This window comes from Pieris brassicae, chromosome 7 (assembly GCF_905147105.1).
Source record: "Pieris brassicae chromosome 7, ilPieBrab1.1, whole genome shotgun sequence".
In the NCBI taxonomy this organism is placed as follows: Eukaryota; Metazoa; Arthropoda; class Insecta; order Lepidoptera; family Pieridae; genus Pieris; species Pieris brassicae.
This window is the reverse complement of record NC_059671.1, coordinates 20,771,391-20,797,783: the sequence shown is the minus strand read 5'-3', so window position 1 is coordinate 20,797,783 and position 26,393 is coordinate 20,771,391. Positions and strand designations below refer to the sequence as shown.

Sequence of the window (26,393 nt, the reverse complement as noted above, 5' to 3'; positions counted from 1 at the left end):
GCCCCAAAATAAATATAAGATTGGACCACAACCACGATCCATGATGAGGGTGAAGGATGCTGCTGCTCTGTATGAGCTTTGTTTTTTGCTGCTTATTTGGGTTTTATAAACCGTTTTATTGGAATCATGCCTATTTTTGGAGGTATCTTTATATGCCAAACTAAAGATTACAACTAGATAAAAAGAATTTTATAATCTGTAAAGTTTATTCTGTTTTGAACACTATTCTTGACGTACGACATAGATAATATTATAGTAAAGTGTGTGTATTGTGGACGAGTTCTTTTACTGGGCGATAGAAAAGTCTGTTCCACAGCACAGCGCCATTCTAACGTCATCTTGAACTAGTATTGACAATGAGAATACAGACAAGCACAAATCAGTAAACAATTAACAAACACATTTATAAAGTTATTCTGGTAAGGTCAACGAAAACTGAAAAGTCGGCAAGCCCAAATTCGATGAGATAAAACGAAACGAAAACAACGACTAACAAGGCGACGCGTCCAAACGATTCCCAATAAATCCAATACATTATTATTATACAATTTGTATGATAATTTAAATAAAGTGACATGACGAAAATATTTGTTTTTATTAGACGATTTTAATACTCCTTGAAATATGTATGTGTTAAAAGTATTTCACAAGTACTTAAAATGGTTGTAAGACTGAGATTAGATCTTCTGGGACAATTGTTTCTTAGATGTCGTTGTTTATTGTGGCAATGTGTGGGTTCCTCGTTTTTCTAACGTCTGAACGGACCCTTACTGTCTTCAACGCCAAGATCGCTTCATACTTTTTTTTGATTTAAATTTTCTAAATCCAATGTCATCGTTCATAAGTAGGAGAATCTCCATGTGCCCCCGAGAGTTCCTTAAGAGCGTGTACCCTTGCATGTGCGACGTGACGGGAGCGTCGCTCTTGATCGCGAGCGTCACGCTCGGTACGTGCATGCAAGCGGTCCGCGCCTGCATTTTGCACGCATTGACTGAAGGCGCCTGATAAGAGCGTATACAGTTTAAGAGTATATATATATATACTAAGGACGATGCTACACGGTATAAAAACAACTTTAACGGGTAGTTTCGATTACTTTTTTTACACATTTTCACAGATTTCACATTACATGATTATTGTTCGTTTTAAACATTCTTAATTTTCGTGAATAAATGGATAGCAAAGCAGCAGTTTATCAGTTCGTATAAATGCCATACGAACGAATATTGTTCGGCACGAGTTAAATACACAGTTTTAAGTCACTTATTCTAGTAATTTGTTTTTTTTAGTAATAGAGACTAAAAAAATTAACTAACTAACCGACAGCATCCCAACACTGCACTGCTTCAGTTGGTGAACTTGTACTGTTGTAGCAGTCTATAACAATTTGTTTGTAATCAGCGCATACTGGCTCAATGCTAACCATATTCGATGTACGCATTTCTATACGATTAGTCATTGCTTTTACTTCGTCCACTGTTAACCTAAAATAAATTGGTAAAATAAAATCGATAACACTAAATAGTAAACGTAGTATATTTTCATATAAGAAGGTGTGGGTTTATGATTGTAAACGGTATTCCTCGGATATACAGTCGACTCTCGATAATTTGAAACTAAGAACCGGAGTAACTTTCAAATGGCCAAAATTCAAAATAAAAAGAGTTTACATATACACGAGGGGGAGAGGACTATATAAGAGTTTGATTAAAATTTGTGATCTATTATCTCTTCGTAACAATTATTTACAATAATTATTTATACATTTTTATTTCGAAAAGAAATCCGAAATCTTTTTTAAATTAGCAATTCTAGAGAGTTCGCCTACTAGCTTCAGCGTGCGACTCTCATCTCTGAGATCGTAGGTTCGAAACCCCGCTGTGCCCAAATGGACTGTCAGTCTATGTGCGCTTTTAACATTCGCTCAAACGGTGAAGTAAAACATCGTGAGCAAATTGCCTTAGACCCAAATTTGTCGGGGTCTGTCCGGTACATGAGGCTGATCACCTACTTGCCTATAAGATATTGTATAGATTTGAGGCCCAGAACGCAAAAGTCAAAAATTATTTATGCATATAGGTAACACAATGTACACTTATGAACGTCAAAACAAGAAATATACATGAAATGTTTCTAATTTTACATTAATTGCCAGTTCTCAAATCAAGGGCCTAGAACGGAAGAGAAGAACTGGCAATAAACTCTCCGCACTCTTTTTAATCGCCAAGTTTGTTTTTTTTTCTTTTACACATCGTTTGAAAGGAGCTGCAACCATTACACCATGTTCTACATGACATCTTAAGTAATATATAATAATAAAATAAATTGAAAACAAAAATTTGTCTCAGATTGTCAAAGATCCTGTATCAGCAGGAGGCATGGTGAGAGAACTGACTCGCCACTGATTTAATTTATTGATAAAAATAAAAGGACTGACTCACTCGAAAGGCGCTGTGAGTATGTTATGTATAAAACATAATTATAATATATAAATAATAAAATAAATACAGTCACTCGAGCTATGATATGAGCCAATTAATTATTAATATGTAAGTCTTCGTACACGTAATTTCCTAGCACGAATTATAACTACTCAGCTATAAGGTAAAACAATGAACAGCCAATATAAAATTGTTGTTTTTATCATTGCCTTATGGTTCAAGTTTTTACTTAACCATAAATATAAATGGTATTTCAATAACCATCGTATATCTTGATCCGGGTTCGATACACGTTGGTAATTGGCTGACTTGACAACGTGTTTATTGTTTGTGGTAGTTGAGGATAAACTCCAGGAAACGTGTTTAATATGTCTGTTCGTTACTTTAAATCTTATACTTTAGACAAATACGTGCGGCGTGCTATCAGGTTGGATGATTATGGAATTAGCTTAGACTTGGTCACGTGGGCATATGCCAATTTGGTGTAATTTGCAATTTCTCTAATAAAGGCAAGCTAGCGCTATAGACAAGTCTTTTCTAATGATTGTATAAGTGACCTAGACAAGAAAATATATTCTAACCTAATCAAGGCAAGATTTCCTTCAAGTTCACATTTAAAACAACATCTATCACAACACATAATTGTAGATTAACATCTATAACCTACTATTTTGTTTCTTTTTAAGTCCGTTAAAAATTGTTATTCTTATTAAACAAAGTCAGCAAGTTATACTAGCCGCAGCGTGCGCTATTTCCCTCATAAAAACACATCATTGCGATGATAATGTTATTTAGTACCTATCCATTTAATTTTTCAATTACGTGATTAACCGAAAGCGGAAGAATCCGGCAGCGTATTTTAATGAATTTTTATCGGGAACTTTAATGCCTTCCTTGACGTGTATGGTAATTCCTTTTAATATACTATCTCTTATGACTGTGTGTACCATACAAATTTTGAGCCCGCACAATATATAATACTTAAACCAGACATAGATACTCTTTTGAATAGGCTGAGCTCTGCAGCATATGAAGTAAAGACAATCCAGCAGTATACTGTGTATCGTGACACGGTAAAAATTGTGTATCGTACGTTCACAGCGTAACGTTTCAATTCAATCCATATTTTTGCTGCAAAGGCGGACTGTTCGGCGTATTTATTGTTTCGCCAAGGGAGTTGGTACGGAATAAGTTTAAGAAATTAAATATTATGGTCAATATATTCTTTACTGCACGTACGTAGGCAACTAGAGTTTCGCATTGCAGTGCATGACTGCCAGCAGTTACTTCTTTGGTGTCTGTATAATGTATTTGACCTATATGAAAATTTGTTCTTAACGTAAGTGTTCGTGTCAACAAATTTTCATAAAATGTTAGTCTTCAACTTTATACATATAGGTTATGATCATTCGTATATGTTGAATTTATAGTCTGTGTTGATTATTTCTCACAAATATGGCTCTACCTGAGTTTGACAATTGTCATGTGTACTAAACACATGACAATTGTCATCAATTGTCAATTAACGCTATCGACATTCGATGACCATTTAAAATTTATAAAAGGCTTAGAGCTCCAGTTACTTTGTTATAATAATAACATAAATGAATTCATGATATGCCTATCTAATTAGTTCTACCACATTACACACGCCTCAGATGGCGCGTAGTATGTGCCAAGTTTTTAACGACTGCAACTATTTCAGCGAATTAATAAAAAATAAAATAAAAAAATCAGTGGCGCTACAACCTGTTTAGGTCTTGGTCTCCGATTTCTGTTTCTATTTCATGATCATATGTTAATCTCAGCAGTACCGACACAAGCCGTGTATTTTTTTTAGTTTAAGGTAAGCAGATTTCCTCACGATGTTTTCGATTCGAGCGAATGTTAAATGCGCACATAGAAAGAAAGTCCATTGGGGATGAGAGTCGCACGTTGAAGTCACTAGGTTGAGACTGAATTAATTAACGATTAAGTAACCTAATTTATAATTAATATTATCCTAAGAACTAAAGCAGAAATGATAAAAGACATTCTTAAAAACGAATATTCATGTTCATGTTCGCAACAGCCAAGTGACCTTACTGTAAACATATTATTGATGTTTACGCTAATTTACATTAAGACTCAAAAATTTGAAAACAAATCCTAGGGAATCAGGTTATATATTTACAGATTTTTTAATTAAATAGACGCAAAACGAAGATCATGAACGTTGAAATATTTTATTTACGTCTTTTTATGCGCAGGTCCGTATTGATCAGGAATGTTAATTATAAACGCCATCTTATTTTTATTGATAATAAGGTGACTGAATAATAATTTAATTGTTTGTTTAAATTTTCGTATAGGTGTAATATTAATTTTGAAGAATTTAATTCAAGCTAAGAGGTTACGTTTGTCAGCGTTACATTAAATGTTTTGTCATTGTCACGTTATTTTCTAAAGCGGAGTGCAGTCACGAAGTGACAAAACTATTTTTAAACCGAAGCTTCATTTGCCGATATAGATTGCGAAGTGTCGGTCACTCAAATTTTACTAATCTCCCAATTTTCCCTTTAATTTTTAAATGAATGCCTAAGTAGTTTTTCAGATTTTTATCATAGAGTGCCAGTCTTTACTTCTTCAATAATGATGTCATTACCAATATCGTCTTCTCGGATATTCGCTTTTTATGTAGATGATAATGCCATTTATCGTGCACGAAAGTCGACAATCGGATGGCAAATGCGAACGAACGACGCTGAGAGTGACAATTTTGTCTTGCGTTTGCAAGCAAAAGCCGCAACAAAGCAAAAAGCCGTGCATTGTAAACCGAACGCCGCGATGACAGTTGGCGTACTTAAATATCACCCCCCAGTTGTCACGTCGTAACATGCGCGCCTCCATACCTATCCACAGACTTGTTATGTTTGAGGAAACAGTTACGGTGACAAAAGTAACTTATGTAAGGGCTAGCGCGCATTAGATATTACTTTTCGAAGTTCTAACTAGTTATTATTATTTGCAAGCTTTTCATTACTGTTTCTAAATATAAACCACATTTATATGTAGTTCCGTTTAAAGATAAGTCTAAAAAAACCATTCTTCAATTTCTAATTTGTATATATTGTTTTGTTCCCTTGTTTTGTATATCTGTACAAAACATTATAATAAGTTGATTCTAAACCAACAAAACTTCACCACAAGACTGTCAACTATCATATACAAACGGGATCCTTAGTTACTTTGGCTATACTTCCACCTATATATAATCTGGAATAGTCTGGACAAGCTGGTTATGGTAAAGATGACTGATGGCAGGATAAACTAATACAATTATGAGTCTCAACATCCCTAATGCACTGAAACAAGTTGAGGAGTGTGGAGTGGTGTGGAGGCAGCAAGACGTATCGGTTAGGGCTTTTCAATACAATCAGTAATGAAGACTACGAAGATGAAGATTATAAAACATGAGACATACCCCAGCCGTTCTGAATGCGTGTCATCCAAACACTTGAGTTTTTCTATATAAATCTTTTCTTTAAAATCCCCAAACGTAGAATTCGGAGTTGTAGGGTGCGCAGCTCCATTCAGTGTCGCATCTTCTACTAAACGTTCTACCTATTGGTAAAAAACATAGTCTGATATAATACATAATATAACTTTGTTCTTTGCGAATGCAAATGAAAATTTAAATGTATTTTAAGTAAGTACAATCCTAAATAACTTTCTTTGCGTTATCTATGATCTCATCATAGACAGAGAAATAAATAGAATGAAGAAAGAATTCTTAATCATACCATTTTATTTGAAATGCTGATTCGGTTGTCATCTATCTCTTCTTCATGGACCGGCGCTGGTTGGGGGATTGGAGGACGTTGGAAGTGCGTGGCTCTGATAGACTGATTACTTCCCATATTAATAACTGGTGAATTTTCTGGAATATAGTTCAGATAAATAACTTGGGTTTTAGGTCAGTCAAAGATGTTGTGAGAAGGATACATCAACGCTTTGTTATGAATGGTCTTTTAATGTAATCTAATAGCAGCCAACGGGCAGAAGGCTCACCTGGTATTAAGTGATACCGTCACCCATGGATACTTACATTGCCAGAAGGCTCGCAAGTACGTTGCCGGATATTTAAGAATTGGTACGCTCTTTTCTTGAAGGATCCGAAGTTGAATTTGTTCAGAAATACTTCAGGCCAGCTGGTTCCACATATTGGTGGTTTGTGGCAAAAACTGCCTTAAGAAACGCTCTATTGAAAAATGACGAACAGTCGAGGTGATACGGATGGCATTTTGTATTCTCCCATGTCGTCCGACAGTGAAACAAGTATTAGTCCGAACAACTCCTCTGAACACTCTCCAAGGAAAATGCTGTCAATCACCAGTACTCTCCTTTCATAATTTTGTTATTCTCTTACACGTAGCTTAACTGACCGAAAGGCATTCATCGTTTAGGCAAACAATTAAGCAATAATTACATTTATTTTTAAACTTTTAACTAAATATAGTAACAGTTTAACTTTGAATTTTTCGATGCGTCTCCGCATGTAACTTGGCCAAATTATATATATCCCTTTAGGTGAACATATCTTTTAATAGTCTAAGGATAAGATTTAGACAGACATGATGTATATCAAAATATTCGTTTGTGGCACATGAAGATACTTAGCACTAGGATTAAACTCTGAACTTTGTTCTAATAAGGCGTGCAAGCGAGAGCTTTTTAACGTTGGGACGCCGTTGCCCTTCGAAGTTTTCACATTGTTTGATGTATAAACGCAACGAACACTTCAAAATAAATACAAAAACAAGCTGTGAATATTTTTATTTAATTGTTTTGGAAATCAATGCTAAGCATAAACTAATCATTGGCTAGGGTAAAGTTACGTCTGCTTTTTAACCTTGAACTTTAAGTGCTTGCGGTTAGTAGCGATGTTGGCATTGCGTGGAATTTAATTTACATAAATTTAATACCGGAACAAGAGAAATGTCGTGGCAGTTATTTGAATATATATATATATATATATATGTATGACTTTTTTGTTAATCAAGATATTAACGTATCTTGTATGTAATAGATGTAGGCCTCTTTCACTGGAGTGATTGTAATGAGTGCCTGCATTCTGTTATAAAGAAAACGCTATCCGCTGAAATAACCGAAAAAATCCTTGATTAACTTTGAGTATTCTCTTTCAATCATACGTCAAGATTTAGTTAAGAAATATTTTCAGTTTGTAGTTGTAGGATAGTACTAAACAATAAAGAATTTTATTATTTATTTATACTAACTTTCATAGGTTTGCCTAGAAGATCGTTAAGAGTTAGACCGTTGAACATGTTTTTAAGTTATTAATTTAATTATTTTACCTGCATAAAATAAAGATATATCAAGTTATACATATAAACATTTACTAGAAAACATTTTATCTCACATAATATAAATTTATCATAATCTTGACAAAAACATATTTATTTATAATATTACAAATAAATAGTTTTAAAAAAATTGCCAAAATTTCAATTCAATATCAAATTCATGAATTATCCTAATCTATGTATTTGTCTTAATGCTCTATGGGTTTTTACCATTGTATATATTTCAAATTCAATCGTGTAATCCGAAACCGTGAAATGGATTTAAATATTTAGTAACAAGAGTTTATGCGTGGTATCTTCAATAAATCAACGCAGCTAAAGCCTAAATTATTTAAGTTTATATTTTAAGATTTAAGTTTATTTTTTTCTGTGAACAGAATTATTGTTTTTGTTGTTTTTATTCAAAAAAGTAACATGCAAATGGGCATCCTTGATATATATGAATAAGGAAAAGTATATTTAAGAAGCAACTAAAAGCTTTTTGAAGTATATAAGTATAAGAAGCTTAGGGTTTTTTCAGTTTGTTAAATTTACAGTACGGAATCTAATAGGCATTAAGTATTTATATAACATATCATAAAAAAATAATTATTCATAAACTATGGCGACCAGGCTCCAGAAGATAAACCACTCCTTATATGGAAATTTTATTCGTTTTTACAACTAACTCCTAAGTGAAATTAAATTTATCACTAAATAAATTCAAAGCCCTCGTTAAACGTAAATTAATAAATAAAGCGTTTTATTAATTTGACGAATACTTAAATGATCCTAATCCTTGAGATTCATTCGCTCCAGTTCAAACAATTTGTATGACTCAAAACTTAGCGATTAAAAAGAGTGGCGGAAAGTTTCTTGCCAGTTCTTCTTGCGCTTGACTTGTCAACTGGTAGTAAATGTAAATTTACAATTAATTTAACTTCTTTTCTGACGTTCATAAGTATACTTGTTTACCTATGAATGAATGAATAAAGTTATTTTTAGTTTGAGTTTATGTCCAAGTTTGAGGCCCTCTACTGTGACTTGGAAATAGTTTTCAAAACAGTACCTCTAGTAGAATGCGAGAGTGACGCCGTAGCGTATTGATTGCCCTGTCTCTGGATAGAAAAGAACCTGTTGTGGTCAAGCCCCACATACTTCTCCTACTTTCGGGATCACAGGATGCGCAAATACATATCCACCTCAGATATAGGAAGGGAAAATGTACAAAAAATACCATAAAGGCGTTATATATTTACGCCACCGAGCACTATGCCATTTACCCATTAGGCCTTCAATTATTAGCGGATGTTTACATAATCAAATTTGTAATATTTGGCTTAACCCAACAATACTCAGAACATTCCGATCCAGTTGTTACGTATTTATTGAAGTTGGTTTTGACTTCACTTAAAAAAAAACAAGTATATTTGTAAATTTTGGCTGACTCATTAAAGGATCAACTGACAAGTCATTGTAGGTCCTTACTCACGATTCCTATGTTTGATCAGAGTGGATGTGGTCACTCAAATCTGTTATTGGTAAATCAAATTGTCTTTAAGGTATATATGTCGTATTAAGACTATTTTAATTTTATCTACACTATTATTATAATGATAATTAATTATTGAGAATGATTTGTTTAACTCTAATACTGATTCGATTAAAAAAATTCTTCAACATAATTCATTATCAATAGGAGCGTTATATTAGAAAAATGTTGGAAAGACAGGAAAAAATATTTCCTTTTGAAAGATACCTTGTTCGCTTCTAGATCAGGTTTATTTTTTTTATTTGCTGGATTCATTAAGGATGTTATAATAGCGATGAAGCAGATATATCTGAGGCCAAAACGAGTTGTAGCGCCATTTCATATATTGTAATATCACACTGTGACTGAATAAATGTGAGCGATACCGCAGGGCAAAGCTGATTAGTTTATCAAGATAACATAAAAATTATAGAATTGGTATATGAAAAAATACATTCCCATAAATTGAGTAGTTTAAGATACTGGGATAAGTGCGACTTGATAAAAAATGTCGTATAATATTTAGTATTATATTTAGTATAAATGATAAGCTAACGTTAGGGTAAAAATTGGTTTTAAGTAGTTATTTTCACATATGAAAATCTACTTAAACGGTTGACATTAAAATGAGATACACACATATTATAAAATATATTTTTCTAAGTATGTGATAAGATATCGCTAATTTGGCCAGATTATATGAGTGGTACATGAACTTTTTGTTACAGAACCTTAATATATTTAACCCAAACCCAAATAATAATATTACACATATTACTATTTGGGTTTTTATAATTGTCAAAATCCAAAACATCGATCCTGACCCAACTCCGCATACGGACTCGCCCGTCCACCATATGCCTACATCGAATAGTACCTCATTTAGGCCATGCGCAGAGGCGCTGAGAACTTGGAGAAACTGATAGTGATTAGTAACACAGAAGGCAAAAGATCACGTGGCCATTCATCAACCAGATGGACCGATTTAATGAAAGGAGCATCGTCCTCAAAACTGTACACGGTCATAAGAGAGGCGCTGGATAGAAACCGGTGGAGACAGACAGTCTGTCAAGAGGGTTTGTTGCTGACCACGACGCTCAGACATGAGCTGCCGATTAAAGAAAGAAAATCCAATTAATTGCAGATTTATCTTTCATTTATAACCTATTGATAGAGTTTGACACATCTAGATTATGAAATAAGTCAATGAAAAAAAATTCTAAGAATGGTGACGAATCGCAAAATAAGCACAAGGATACTTTGCATAAAATATTATGAAATGTGTCTTCCGCGACGAAAATCCCTCAATACCAGTACAAAGGCCAAAAGGAAACTCAAGAAAAATTGTTTATTTGATAATCGTTTATGTGGGTCTAAACTTGTATTTAATACCTATTAAACACAAACAAATATCACTAAAAACAGTTCAGTGGTTCCAGTAATGTTTTATTAATAATGTTCTAGTAATGTTGTAATATTTTTTTTCTCCTTATATTTGTATTAGTGGAGATAGTGGTAGGATTATCTTTAAAGAATACAAAAAGGATATATAGTATTATTAGTCTATTAATTTATATTATTTAATTAATAATGCGGATAGATCGGAAATATATTTAATACAAGCTAAAAACTTGAAAGCTTTAGATACCGATTATCTATTTATAGTATGACACCATATCTGTGCTTTCGTCTGCATCTCAAAATATATGACCAAGGTTATTACTAGCTTTTAGAAAAGCGCGGAAAATTTTAAAAATGAAATTGAAATATGACGAAATAATTATATTTATTAAAAATACTATCCGAACCTTAAAGACGCAAAACCTATATTTTGCGTCGTTTTGGTTTATCAAATATGCAGATACATACAATTTATACAAGCTACATTTTTACGCGTAATAAGTCTAGAAAGCTCACTTGTTATGGAAGTCAAAATATAATATACGACATACGAAATTCCCGACTTTACAGGAAAACAACTGACAACTCCATAGTAGACACAAATGTGTAACATACATTGATTGTTCAATGGTATACATCTTCAGTGATACAAAGAAATTCGTCGATGTAAATGTCACAGAGGTCATGAGTCGTGCAGATGAACAAGTTTCGCGTTTGGTCACTGCGGGGCGGGGGATGACGTCATTGGAGGCTGTGTTATATAGAAGATGCGCAGGCGAACACCTTACTGTATTGACTAGTGTTTTGTGTGTGCATACAGAAACCAAAATGCTGAAAATCGGAACTTTTTTGACTTTCGCTGTAAGTGTTGCTTATTAAGTTTATTGTTTTATAATTGTTATACCAATATAAAAGATGAATTAATCAACATAAACATTTCCTTAAACAATCCAAAGTTCAGTACAGAAGTTTTTTTTAATTATCATTGTATTTATGTTCAATGTATCAAAATAAGACAAAAAGGACTCCTTAAATATTTCATCACAAAAAAGTATCGTCTTCACAGTGTAGTGTTTACTATAACGTTTAGTTACCTAAGTCGTCATCAACAATGACCTTATAGGCCTTAGCCTCCAACAAATAATATATAGTTATAAATATATTCAATATGGTATAAAATGTGTAATATAGTTAGTGTAGACAAGATATAAAGAGTACATAAATAAAGCCTTTGGTAATTTGATGATATGTACCTTATTATTATTTGTTTTAAAACATTTGTCCTGAGACTATATCCTTAAAAAATAACTACGATTATAATACAAATCGAAGCGTTTATAACTACAGAAAGAAGGAATTGCAGATATATTGTGTTTTTTTTAAATATACAGTTGCTTGTAAAAATATAAATTTTATTCAATAATAATAATAAAAAAATACTCTCTCTATTAGGCGGTATTAGAGGAAACCAAGCTCTCATATTAAAACTGTCACAAGGTCCTAAAATAATTAGGCTATATTATTACAAGTAGATTATTAATAATATAATTTTTGATACTTTGAGATGGTAAAGAATATACATAATATGTTAACAAAATAACATAGAACTAGACTTTAGATTTGAATTATTTGATTTTGAAATACCTTATATATTAAGAACGATAAAGTCAAAAGATGAATCTGCTCCAAAATTAGTGTAGATTATTTACGAGAATGGAGTCAAAAAGTATGAAAAATACTTACAAAGTAACTGAAGATAACTAAGTACAATAATTTTCGTTTTCACAAAACATTTTAATTTACGATAATAAACGGTTAAAATAAATATTGATGACAGGAATTTGGACAGACTGTTTGGCAGAGATTTTTTTGCATAGACAAACTATAGAATTAATAAATAGTTTATCCTAGCAATATGATGTGGCAATCTATATAACTAGTGTTATTACACTTCTTTCAGTTAAGCATTAGTTGGGAATCCAATACATCTCCTTTGCATATGTTGCTCATATTTTATAAATTAGACTGAAATTCTTCCGTCCCACGCGTTAGCAAAAGTTATCATACTAAGACTTTTTTACCCCTGTAAGGAAGCGTGCTAAAGGATTCACCTAGAATTCTACGATTATATTGATCAATAATAAACACAAATGTGATAAATCAGTTGACAGCAATGATCCTTTGCTGTTTGTGTGATTCAAACGTCAGTCATTCAATTGAATTATTTAAAATATCTGTGACCAGCTCTTAAGATTTTTAATCTACACCGTGAAAATTTAAATTTTCGATTGCGACGTGGTGTGTGTCAAAAATATTTAAGTCTAGTGTCACGATCGCAAACAAGGCTCCAGAGGGAGCGGCATGATTTGAAAAAATCTTTCATATAAATACTTGAAATTAAATCTTAAAATACTTTAATTTTTTGCTGATAATATATCTATGCCGCGTCATTAGAAGAGTTTCTGGGATCTTTATATGTGCTGTCCCGGCACCCCGAACGTCGTTTGTTATGTATGAAATATATGTATGTAGGAAACATTTTTTAGATTAATAAAAATAACACATCTACTATAATAAAACATAGGGGTTGATCGTAGAGGGGTGACAATTAAGGGTTTTATGTTGTATCATTAAAAAAAATTAAAACAATTAAAAAAAAAATATATATATATAAAATTTGTGGTGGACACCCCTTATCACTTAGGGGTTTGGAATATAGATAGTAGTCGATTCTCAGATCTGAATATGCACAAAAAAATCATAAGCATCGGTCGAGCCGTTTCGGAGGAATGTGGGAACAAACATTGTGACGGATTGTGGGAGATTAAACGGCAATACCAAGAACTTTTTTGAATTAAAAATGACTAGATAGTGCAACACAAGATAGGGTAACCGAACACGTTACCTATCTATCTCGTTATGTACTAGAAACGTAATATAATGCAGGTCCTGTAAGCAAGTCCGTAATCCGTAATTCGATAGTACTTGAGCGTCCTTGACGACAACATTTATGAGGACCAAATCCGTGGTTGTATCAATTTTCACTAAAATCACGTGAATAATACAGATCGCTTCTGACGTTAAGGTGCGGCCAGCAAAACCGCAACAAAACACGGCTTTGAAAAGCTGTGTATGTATGTAGCAAAATATATTAGTTAAATGTTTATATGTTTCGAACATACAAACATTTAACTTCGTAGATCAACCGCTTGATTATAGGCTTCACCAATTTAGTTATTTAGCTCCAAATACAAAATATTCTTATCGCTCGTCTTAAATAAATGACGCACGCAAACTGTTTCTAGAGGCAATTCTTTTGTTATGAACCTTATAATCAAGTATGGATATATACAGATAATTACTTCGATGGGCGAATACTGATATAAAGATAACAAAAAAAAATATGATCAAAGACTGAGCAAATTGCGTGTTATTCAATTTATATGTACAGTAGCGCATAAGCGCATATATCGCTTAAAATTAAATTCAATACAAAACGCGGCTTTAAAATCCACCCAATTTCCTACACTTGATTTCTAATGAATAGCTTTTGATACTGCAAAACGTTCATGGTAATCCATTTGTCCTTATACTTTAGGTATTGTAATTTAAGTAAGCTGTTGGCTACTAAATAAAAAATTAAATAACGCTAAAAACAGCAATTGTTTTCTGATTAAAATTTCATAAAATTTTAAAATACACAGTCGTTTTAGTTTTCCCCGAAGGTCATCGTGACCGGTTTCATACATCTTTTGACCTAAAGCTTTTTTACAATCTAATAATGAAACTAGATATAACATGTTTTTGTTCCTAATATATAACTCATTAGCCGAGCAGTATTGGCCTAGTGGGTTCAGCGTGGGACTCCCGTCCCTGAGGTCGTAGGTTCGATCCTCGGCTTCTTTCTATATGCGCATTTCACATTCGCTCGAACCGTGAAGGGAAATATCGTGGAAAAAATTGTCTTAGACCCAAAAAGTCGACGGCGTACATCAGGCACAGGAGGCTAATCAGCTACTTAACTTTTAGAATGACAAGTGGTCGTGAAACAGTTTCAGAAATCTGATTATTACGAGAGAATTAAAGAGATCTTACAGCGTCGTTATAATTCAGGACGCAATGGTGAACGGGTTACAAATTATAATCTAAAAATGTATAGAAAATATTTATTTAAAAATTGCACAAGAACATAGAACAGAGACAGATCTGATCCGATCCGATCTTTCAAGCAATCCAATATTTATTCTTTGATACATTGCTTACACTATCAAACGCCTTCCAAATTGCCTTCATTCCTCTTATGTTATTTTAGCCTTAAGGCTTCTTTATATGCATAAGGATGCATGTTGTGTTGTTCCAAATAAGTCTATTGCAACTTATTAAAATCCAGCAGTTCTGCAATCCTTGATTTTACTAAAATTCGTCGTAGTTCACGTAGCGTTTGGGTTGTAGGTGAATCGCAAATCTACCTTTAGTAGAAATATGAATTATCTACTACATTAAGAAGTAATGTTACCAATGAAAATAAACACCAGAATACTATACAAAGGTATTAAAATATGTAATATAGGACTGACAGTAATTGCTTTGAAATTTAGTTCCTCTGACACAATCCCTCTGACATCAAAACCCATAAATTTCCGAGGTATTAATGTGAAAAGTTACATACGAGATGTGAAATCTTGTACGGTTTTAAATCTCTGCTCGATTTTTTTAAATAATTAGCTTGATTTTGTCTTCTATTGCAACAGTGAACTTTTAATTACGCAGATAGAGGCAAGGTTCGAATCCACGACATCATTGAGATTCGCGTGTATAATTTGATATATTTGACATAATGCTCCTATTATGTTTATATTTTATGTCGAAAACACTTTATTTGAAATACCTTGGTATGAATATGTTATTACAATAATAAATGACGTAACACTAAGATTGAATTTAACGAATTTTATGCGTGAGTCATAAAACCTCGTCAAACGCATGGTCATAATTAATTATTATAACCTAATCTGACATTTGCAATACTGCGTATGACAGAGACACAATACTTTTGGTCAACGAGCAACCTTATTTGCATAGTCGTGTGAATTAAATTAGATCCGCGATCGAAATATCAGTGACAAGGTTTCGTGACCAACGCATAAGCGTTAAAAACAGATCCCATGAATAATTCACTTAGGGATGAATCAGACATAGACTTGTTGGATGACGAAGTGGATAGCAAATTTTCAACAGATTGAATAACTGAATTTTTTATTTACTAAATAGGAAACACATTGCATTAAACCTAGTGGTTTTTGATAGGAGTCAGAATATATGAATATATGAAGTATGAAGAAATAGTGTGTCACTAACAGTTGAGGCAATATAATTTGAGTTGACTACTATTATTTATTAGTATTGTCTTTTGTCTACATAGCTTTAACACATTAAGAAAACACTTTTTAAACGTATTGAAGCTATGTATTATTATTATAAACTTATAATTATTTACATAATTTTAAATTTTCCGACGTTTCGCGTGCTTTACAGCGTGCGTGGTCACGGTGACTGAAGATAAAAGGTGTTGAATGTCAAAAGTATCACAGCTGTAGAGAAAGTTGTGTTATCTGTATTTATTTGCCCGGAGTTGATATCGACTAAAAGATGACGGGTTTTTGCAGAAAATAGAGGACTACGTGAGTCATTTCTTTCAGCTATAATCTGTTTAAAAAGTCTTACTATTATTTAACACAAACACAGAGTTACACCGATACGAGTACGTACGTTACACTACTACCCACGGTTGGTTTTTATTGATTTAGAGATACAAGACAATCTAATTTTAAAACATTACCTACAACCAGCGTGTTTGCGACATTTCCCTTCATTGTACGCGTGCTAAAGAGTAGAAAAAATATACATTTAACTACTAAGCCAACCCTATATCAATTTTAGAAAATAATGACATGTTTCAAAGCAGTCATTATGATTTTATCATTACGATATACTCGAGAAATTAATGATTTACGTAACAATCACTACAAAATTATGCGAAAACGTAATCCGGTAAAACATGAATGTGTATTAACTATGCAAATAGTATTCATGCGCCCGCGTCTTCAGGTTTGTATGTCAATATTTGTCTAAGAGCTAAACGCTAAATTCTAGGTTTTTATTTAATATCTTTTTTACTAAATCATTCGGATTTTATAAAACTTGTTATGCTAAGAAGTATATGGGACCTTTGAGTGTAATTATTATTTGAGAAATTTTGTAATATATTACAAAGGCAATAAAATATTAAATTTATCACGGACATTTCAATTGCCCCGCTTATGTTAATGTCGCTGAGGGAGTCTGATATATGAGTTTTAATAAAATAACTCATAATTTATTTAGATTTAAAGTTACGTGTTTTAGTTAACTTTTTTACAAAAATTAGTTCGTTAATAAGGTGACTACATTTTAATACGTTAACTGCAAAATTGTTTTCGGTGTATACTTCGCATAAAATTATAACAGTGGTGCTACGACCCTATAGGTATTGGCCTCAGATTTCTGTATGTGTTTGGCGATCATTTTTTGTTTCTTAATGTGTAAGATGATCGTCCTTCTGTGCTTGACACAAGTCGTCGAATTTTAGACGGAGAGCATGCCGGTTACCACACACGATTAGCTTTAGAAACAAAGAAGAAGCTGATATAACATGAATATTTATAATTGAATAAATATTATTATTTATGGCCTTTTACATTTATTCGCATTTAACTCTTAGACTAAAATTGTTTGCTGTGTACATGGCCAACGCTGTAATATTTTATGGTCTTTGCATGGACATTATTCTAGAATTGTCTCATGATTATAATTATTACTGAATACTGAAAATCGTTTAGTTAAGGCCACTTCAACATAGAATCTCAACCTATTAGGTAATGGAATATATATCTTACCACGCTTTGTAGCATAGTACCATTTATATTAGACTCATGTTGTTAAGATGGAAGATCGGTTAACTTATTAAAGTAAATAACAATCATAATTGTAGTTATGTGTTCTTTAGAAATCTAATTTACTGGTATATTTATGTTATCAAATTTTTAATATAGGATTTTATTATTTAGGTAAAGGGAAATTAGTATTTAAACAGGTTTCAAATCCTGAAGTCCTGCCTAATTTATTTCTGTAATTCTAAGGTTATTCACCTTGATTTTGCGATAACTTCGGGGTCCGGTTGCGTAGGAAGACATTTTACAAGGGATTGTGTTTTAAGTAATTGATTTAAAATCCGACAATTTATTTACACACCATTAAGAAAAACACATTATAAATAATTCAAATAACTCGAAACAGGAATAAATTTAAAAAATTCTGTGGATTCAATTGGTGTTTTCGTTTAAGTTCAAACTATGAAAAATAATAATAATGTAATATGAGATCATGACGCTATTAACTAATTATTTAACTATTGTTATATTATATTTTATTGACCAGGTGTCGCAATAAAAAATAAATCAGGCATTAATCTCAATCAATAGCGTAATTACTGTCAATACATAACTGATTAAATAAATATTATAACCGTATGGCGGTAAAAAATATGATCACCACGTTTATGTTTTTGTATTATTTTTAATGTTATTCAGTATAGACAAGGAAAAATCCTTTAACTCGACACACACATGGCCCGGGCCTTCTACAGTTTCCTGTGCTATTGGTCTTTTTCAAAGTTTAACTAATCCCAATAAAATGTATACTACTAGAAAGATTTAAAAAAAATGCGCTTAATTACTACAAATATATTCTACCTTTACGAGTACTATATGCCAAATAAATTCATTACACAAATTGTCTCGAAACGCCGAGTTATAATTTAATATTTTTCTTTTAATTTGTTAAATAACGCTTCATCGTTTATTAAAATATAATGTTGAATTGTAACTCGGACTGCCGCAAAAGCTGGCGCGACCGCAGATCAGGCGGAAAATTATAAATTAAATTTAGGAGTTCAGTTTCAGCTTTGATTTTGTTCCCTTTGGGCAGTGGGGTTCGAGTGCAAGGCATATTAAAGACATATGTTAGCGCCTGGTAGATTGTACAGGTGACCCCAGAGCTGGTGCATCCTCGCTCAACGAATAAGTATAGCAAAACAGCGAAGAAATGATGTCAACTGTTTAATTATTATTACTGTATACGTTAAGAATATTGTAAATACTGTATATTTGTATGTTGGAAATAAATACAATTAAATTGAGAATAAGTAATGTCAAAACTTTTACGTGCAACAAATTATGACAGTACATTTTATCAGGAGTGATAAATAGGAGACATATAAACAGTATAACAACTTCCTTATCAAAATAACTTAAATATCTTAATTATAGAGTCCATATATAGAGTTAGTTCGCAGTTTGTATTCTCTAAGGTTACGTTACATCATTTTTATTTTTATTATACAAATTTACAAAGCATAACAGACGCGTCATGTGATAACTCATTAATTATTATTCAACTGTCTAAACGTCATGTTAACTTATTTACAATTAAGTTAAACTTAGACAGATCGTCCACACGTATTGGCATGGCCGGAATTCGTACTCGTATTTAGTACTCAAATCCAAATCTAAGTGTCAAGATTTTTAGTTTCTAATTCCGTTTGGCTTTACATTCATGAAATAGTATTTAGTAGATAAATTAAACCTACATAAAGCTTTATTAGGATACCAAGTCATGATCGTAAAGATGCCTTTTTTAAATATACATATTATGAATTTACCGGAGCCGTGGACTGCAGGTAAATTCTCAGACATAAGTATTCTAAGACGTATAACTAATATACGTAAGAGATGCGTGTTTATATCTATAAAGACAAAGACTAACTTACTTTAGGCTTTAAAAGAGTACAAAATTTGAGCTCTTCTAGAACTGACTTCCGAGAGAACTTTTAAGTTAATAAAAATACACAAAACATTTCCAAGTTTAATTTCATACCATTTATAACATAGATTGTGCTATTTTCCAGGTGGCTTTAAGCAGCGCAGTCCCAACGAACATCTTGGAACTGGACTTGACGCCTGAAGAGGCCCAGAAGTATCTCAACAGTCCACCCTTCACAGAGCCCAAGCTCGCTGGACGTACTGCTGTTCTACCTTTGGTAAGTTTAGGTTGGCTGTAATAGTATTTTTTCTGCGAGGTGTCAATGTCCTTTTATTTTCTTTGTCATAGTTCAATGTTCTCTTCTTAGATCTATGACAGTCAGAAGATATCTATTTGTTTTTAAATCAACGTGTATGCCTAAATTTATACAGGAACGAAATAAAAAAATTCAATAATAATAGAACATAAACAACCAAAAAAAAAAACAAATAATAACTAAAAATAAATATAAACATAAACCTCATTAAGAGCATAGACAATGTTACTGTAAGTTGGAAGACTGTTATAAAATATTTCAAAAGTTTCATCAACGTTAGTAATTAAGTTGTTAGAGGGGGATATTTTTTTTATTTATTTATGAATAATCTGTCAAGTGACTGATGTAGCTATGGATTTTTTAAATATCTGACAATTATTACAGATCAAATACAATGACGCAAGGTTTCGTTCAGCCGAGGCAGGACCAACACTAGGGCATTACTGGAAGAACGGACATGAAATTGAGAATCCTGATGACTATGTTGAGGAGGTATACTTCCGCTTTGTCATATTAGTTCAATATATTCCACTTATGTGGAAATTAAATTTAATAGTGATCTATTAACTTGACGTAGCAGTCTTTGACTAACTATGATCGCTAAAAATTACTTGTAACGTCCAATTATGTTAGTATTAGTTCGTGTTTATTTAAATTGTATTTCCACTAACCAAAATTAATTTAAATAAAACTTCAAAACAACAACAACGCCTAATACAAGATAAGTATATATAGTTATGACTTCATACTGTTAAAATTACCAAGCCTTAATGATTATAAAATACTATGTCGTAGAAATCGCGTTTCCTTAACACATTATTTCGCAGTTAATATACTAATTATGAGTCAGAGCTCAAATCACGAATTATATAACATTATTAATTTCCTATCAAGGCAAAGATCAAGTTGAGTCATGTTTTTGATTTAAAACCAATTATGGTAGTTATTTAAGTTTTTCTAATAACTTAAGTTTGATATTAAAGGTTTTGATAAAAGCGACATCTTTCGGCTATATTGGGAACTTTAAACTTACTTTTCAATGGTCGTTTCTTGTTTAGATTCATAAGTAAAGTGAGAGATAGAAATGAAACTATTACTCTTTTGTATAAACAGAGTTCTGTAGTCGGTTATTAGGTATTTTTTCTTGCGTTATTGAGAATTAATTACGGTAATACTATATATACTGAAACATGACCTTATCTAAATTATATTAAATGTTAATACCAGGTATACGACGCATCTCAATTCCATGGCCAAGACGGTTTAGGCGCATACGCATATGGCTACGAGACCCCTGAATCATCGAAAGTAGAGAACAAAGTAAGATCCGGTGACGTCTCCGGATCATACACATACCGCGCAGGCAACACCAACGATTTGATCAAGGTACTATGTCTGTCTATCTACAGGGTAGATACTATGCCCTATTTATTTTATCATTTAACAGTGATTAGTCTTCTGTGCGTATCAATTGTCGAACATGGCGAAGAGGACTTTTGTTTTAATTATTAAGTTAGGGACACTATCAATTAATTCCTTATTCATTCATTAACAGGAATATGAAATAAATTCTCACATACTAGACTTACTAGAATTTTAAATAATATGTCGCTTATATATTGTTACGAGCTAGGGGATCGGATAGAAAATGCCGTAGATTTCTTCAAGGGTTTATTTCTTGGTAAATCAATGAGGTAAATTTATGGGCACAAATTAATTGCAGAAATGCACTTATAGCACACAAAAACAATCACTTATTACTTCACTTATGCACTCTTCACACAGTACTTTATCACTTGTATTCACTTTATTCGCACTTTATCGCTTCGGTGTTTCTCTCTGGTTATCGCATTCAAAACTAAACGCGACTAGTCGCGTTTCGGCTCGCTTATATATCCCTGGGAATAATTCTAAACAATATTCGAGAACTTTCTAGGCGGGCTTGCTACTGAGTAGCGATTGCGGAATTCTAGAACGTCCGCACTCTTTGTCTCTTTCGCACGTTGCTCTCTCCTTGTCGTACGGCGTTCTAGAGTGCTCAGTCTAGTTTCGAGAAAGTTCTGATCTTCTCTCTCTCTCTCTCGTATCATTTCGTCCTTGTCTCACACCTAGAAAGTTTGGTCTAGAATATCCCTTCCTCAAAGGGTTATTATACCTAGGCCTGAAAACGCGTCTCCTGAAAAATGGCACCAATCGACTACACATGTTCTGAAACTGACTGAAAAAAAAACGTTTCAGCTTCCTGAAAACTAGGGTAACATTATGGAAATTACAATTAACTAATATGTGATTGAGCCTCTCCTGAAACGGTCAGAAATCATATTACAGCCTGCTGAAAAGTTCTCTAACTAGTGGAAAAATCTAGAAACATTGCAGTCGACCCGTCTTCGTAACAATATGTATAAGAAATTTTTTAAGCTCTACGTAAAAATTTGTAGAGATACAAGTATCAAATTAAATCATTACAGTCGAACTAAAATGGCGAAACAGTGCTGTCAACCTAACAAAAAAAAAACCTAATTTATCACCGTTGCGACCATCATCCTATCTCTTTCCTTATAATTAAATAAAAACTATTTTTTTCGATAACACATACATGTATCAAATAACACACAATTGATAAATTAACAACATTAATATAAAATAATAATTTACTAATATACGATAATAAAATTAATATAATAGCGCTTAATTCAAACAGATCAGTACATCTTTATTTATATATCTACATAAAAATTACCAAATCTCTTACATCCAATCTAATTGTGAACATTAAAGTAATTAGATTCAACACGGTGGTACTGATACAAAAATTGAAGCTGGAAAAGGTTAAAATATCTAGTGGTAGGATACACATAATTGATTTTAAAAATATTTCACCCAGGTCCGCTACTGGGCTGACAGCCAAGGCTTCCACCAAGAAGACAACATTCCCAAAGTGGTCTTGCAACCAGTGCAGGAAGCTGAAGATGTACGTCAAGCTCGTCTTGCCCACGAGAAGGCTTGGCAAGAAGCCGCAGCTGCCGCGAGGGTGCAACCCGACCCTCAGTATGTCCACAGACTGTTACGGTATATGTGTTTGTAGTTAGAGCTTCGCTTTGGCTCTGGCTGGTGATGGTTTTTGTGGTGATGGTGATTACTGCTTCAATGTTATTTAATTCAGAGATTGATATTGAATTGCTTTATTTATTTGTGCTTGTCACTAACAGACTAGAAGTTTCGTATTTTTAACCCATATATTCGAGTATTGTTGTTACTACTTACTATTTTCTTGTACCCATATATATTATACTAATATTATATCTGTAACACATAAAACTCAGTGACTATAGGACTAATATCAAACTTTCTTTCATCATTAACATAAGCTTCCATAGAAATGTATATCTAGCAATGAGAAGTTGGCACAGGTCGTTGAACATAGAAACCTTTTATTAAGAAGTTTTTATTATATATATAAACTTATAAACAAACTTCATTAAATGTTCGTTTAACAACTAAATCAGTCCAATTACACCATGTCAACTCGTACAACAGTACTGTTCTGTTGACATGGCGTGTGGTGTGTCTCTTTTCGTTATAACTTAAATACAATTTGACAGAAAGAGAAAAAAGATGTGTTATCATTTTAAATTCATACACAGTTAAAAACAATGATGTCGTTACAGAGGTGAATACAACCCCCAAATCGACTACCAACCAGCCGCGTCAGAGCAGCAAGGAGCGTATGCTGCACCTAGCCAGGTAACCCAGGCCCGTGAAGGCAAGGCGTACTATGGATCGCAGGGCTCATACCAGCCTGGTCAGGCCTACCCTACTCCTCTTCCTGAAAGGCTCGAAGAACCGGAACCTACCGTATGTATTATTTAAAAAGTTCAACAGCAGTATTATAGAGATTATCTATCTTATATGTGTTACTTCTGTTAAAATGCCATTTGAGAATAATTTCGCTGATATGGTTTCCTCACCAGGTGTGTTTATATATTGTATATTTATATATTTATTCATTTAGGAAACAAAACAGATACATCTCGAAAAGTATAAAACAAAAAAAATTAACAATATTAACACTTTGGATACATCCACAAAAAGTGTTACTGATAAAAAATAAGATATAAAACAAAACATATTCTTAATTAAAAGTTAATTGTATACACACAATACAGGGATTGAACACATGATACTGAATAGAATAGTAGTTGAGAAATATTAGTTAAATTATGTTATGTGATTAACCTTAACCTAGACACTGGTTGGTACGAAATGCTCGTTAACCGACAACACGGTTAATTTGTATATTTAACAACAACTTTGCTTTAAAACACACTCAAATATCCAATGAGATGTTGGTACAATAGCCTATAGAAGTCTTAATAAAATTTACAACTAAACTTTGAATATTCAATTATTGTAACAGGGTCCACCCCGTGGCTTCTTCTACGCCTTCAACTACCCAACATCAATCCTCGTTGCAAAGAAGGATCAAGCAGGTGCCCCAATCAACCCAGGATACCCAATTGATCAAGACTCAGTGTCTATCCAAGCTAAACATTATTAGATTTAAATATTAAATTATATTTTATTGTTTCATACTAGCTGGCTTCATTTTGAAGCATAAAAATATATGTTATTCCGTCCGTTAAATATAGATGTATTTTTTAGGTATACCATAAGTACTTTTAAACTGGAAGTAAATAACTTGCCAGCTATTTATTGACACTCGTATGATGTTCGATAAATATGACAATGTTGCCATTTTAGTGAAGTAGGTTAAGTTAGGGCCAGTTTCATAATGTAGGCCATAGAAAGTCTATATTTTATAGTATATTTGTTTTGGCTTGGTTCGAAAGTATAACGCGTATTTTTTTATATGTCTGTTAAACTCTTGAACCCTGTCTTAGTTACCACGTGCCACTGTATCGATATTAATAAAGTTATATGCAATAAACATGCTATTTTATTACCGATGCATTACTGGTGCAGTGCGGTTCGATTGTAGTGTCTACATTTAGTAGGGTAGGGTAGTAGGTGTAGGGTCTCGATTTCCCCAGAAAAAAAAATCTCAGCCCTAACTTAGGAATAAAGCTGTCAGTCAATGATACACAGGTCGGTCTAGAGTTCAACTGCGTGTGCGCATACTTATGCACTATTAAACCAATAGGCCTAGTCAACTTTATCTCTACTTTTTGATCGACTTATTACGACTCATTACCCCGTTATCCTAACCTATATAGATATTTAATTATTACTTTACGAGTACAAGAAAGGTCTGAATCTATTAAGTACTAAGATTGTACTCGTAATTTTATATTTGTTAATGTGGTCATGCATTTATAGCACTATGATGAAAACCCTTATTTTTGCTTCGCCCTTATTCGCTTGTTAGCGATTAGGCCACCCGTACAACGAAATATAATTATTAGGGATGATGCATTTGTCATTGTTTTTCATTTAAGAAAGTTTAAACAAATAAACGAGTTACACGAGTTAAGTTCAGTGGCCGTTTAAACCATGAGCTTATTATAACTAATATAAAATTAGGGGTTGCGACGCTAATAAAAACTAACTTCACTTAATTAATAGTTCTAAAATCTATATGACAATTCAATATAAGTGACCTATTGGACATTATCTAAAACGAGAATGTCAATTGCAATTTATGAGTGTATAAAAACCTAAATGGAATATTTAGTACTAAACTGACATATTACAATTATTGTCTACAAGTGTAAGTTGTTTGCTAACATTTGGTTTGCGCTTCTAATTATTAACTATAATATATTATAACTTATCTCTTGTTAGGTCACATAACTAGCCGAAAAACGTATTTTATATAATATTGCATTTCACAATAGTTCCGTAATCTAAAATTCGTTTCGCCCGAGTACGCTTTTTCTTATCACTTTCTCGAATAAATCTTAAATGGATTGCCGAATTTCACTTTAGAAATGCAGAATTCGTTATTATGCTTTTGAATTGAGATTTATTTTATTTTGTTATATGTATTTAAAACTTTAAATGCTATTTTGTAATATAGCTGAGTTATTGACACCACTGGCACTTTCTGTAGGTATGTATGTTTGTTTCTTTTATATAGGGGAATCAAAGTTCGCGCTTACTTATAAGTTATGGCGCTCGTAATAAAAAAAGTCATGGTCTGCTAAACGTACGACCTTGTGATTAAAAGCTCTCTTGTTATATTAAAAAGCTGAAAGAAAACAAAACCTGTATTAAAGAATCTAATATTTTTTTAAATCCTATTTTATAATACACACAATTTTTATAAATAAATATTTTGTGCACGAGGCAAGCCATGCCAATGTTTCCACTATTTCTACCTGCTTTTTATATGGCTAGAGTCTAGCCATAAAAAGCATCTTTCGCACGGATAACCATTTCTTTAGTGGATGAGTTGCCGACCTTTGATGGAACGCGAAGTAACAAACAAAATTAACCCACCATACTACTTTATTTACAATAATTATTGTTTTATTTTGCTT

General features: G+C 32.7%; 2 protein-coding genes across 3 annotated transcripts; one reads left to right on the top strand and one right to left on the bottom strand.

Annotated features, from left to right (window-relative positions):
* Positions 1-200: 200 nt before the first annotated feature.
* Positions 201-12,566, bottom strand: LOC123712134. The gene is made up of 5 exons (XM_045665106.1): positions 12,462-12,566; positions 6,224-6,360; positions 5,905-6,044; positions 1,321-1,484; positions 201-1,001 (listed from the first exon to the last, which is right to left on the bottom strand). The coding sequence occupies exons 2-5, from the start codon at positions 6,338-6,340 to the stop codon at positions 832-834; spliced, it is 591 nt and encodes a 196-aa protein (XP_045521062.1). The 5' UTR covers positions 6,341-6,360; positions 12,462-12,566; the 3' UTR covers positions 201-831.
* On the top strand, positions 11,487-24,841 carry LOC123712133. 2 transcript variants are annotated; one of them, XM_045665105.1, is made up of 7 exons: positions 11,487-11,579; positions 19,723-19,854; positions 20,278-20,385; positions 21,121-21,279; positions 22,778-22,941; positions 23,562-23,748; positions 24,311-24,841. In XM_045665105.1, the coding sequence occupies exons 1-7, from the start codon at positions 11,547-11,549 to the stop codon at positions 24,449-24,451; spliced, it is 924 nt and encodes a 307-aa protein (XP_045521061.1). In that variant the 5' UTR covers positions 11,487-11,546; the 3' UTR covers positions 24,452-24,841. The 2 variants fall into 2 exon arrangements, with proteins under 2 accessions (XP_045521061.1, XP_045521060.1); XM_045665104.1 differs by having other exon boundaries at positions 22,778-22,962.
* Positions 24,842-26,393: the final 1,552 nt, after the last annotated feature.

Bases quoted from the DNA above. Each gene is read 5' to 3' on its own strand.
- LOC123712134 (XM_045665106.1), bottom strand. From the start codon at position 6,340: ATGGGAAGTAATCAGTCTATCAGAGCCACGCACTTCCAACGTCCTCCA. The intron at 6,045-6,223 runs GTATGATTAAGA...TTTTACCAATAG, and splicing joins TCAGCATTTCAAATAAAATG to GTAGAACGTTTAGTAGAAGA. The intron at 1,485-5,904 runs GTATGTCTCATG...AATTTATTTTAG, and splicing joins ACGCATTCAGAACGGCTGGG to GTTAACAGTGGACGAAGTAA.
- LOC123712133 (XM_045665104.1), top strand. From the start codon at position 11,547: ATGCTGAAAATCGGAACTTTTTTGACTTTCGCT. The intron at 11,580-19,722 runs GTAAGTGTTGCT...GCTATTTTCCAG, and splicing joins GAACTTTTTTGACTTTCGCT to GTGGCTTTAAGCAGCGCAGT. The intron at 23,749-24,310 runs GTATGTATTATT...TTATTGTAACAG, and splicing joins TCGAAGAACCGGAACCTACC to GGTCCACCCCGTGGCTTCTT.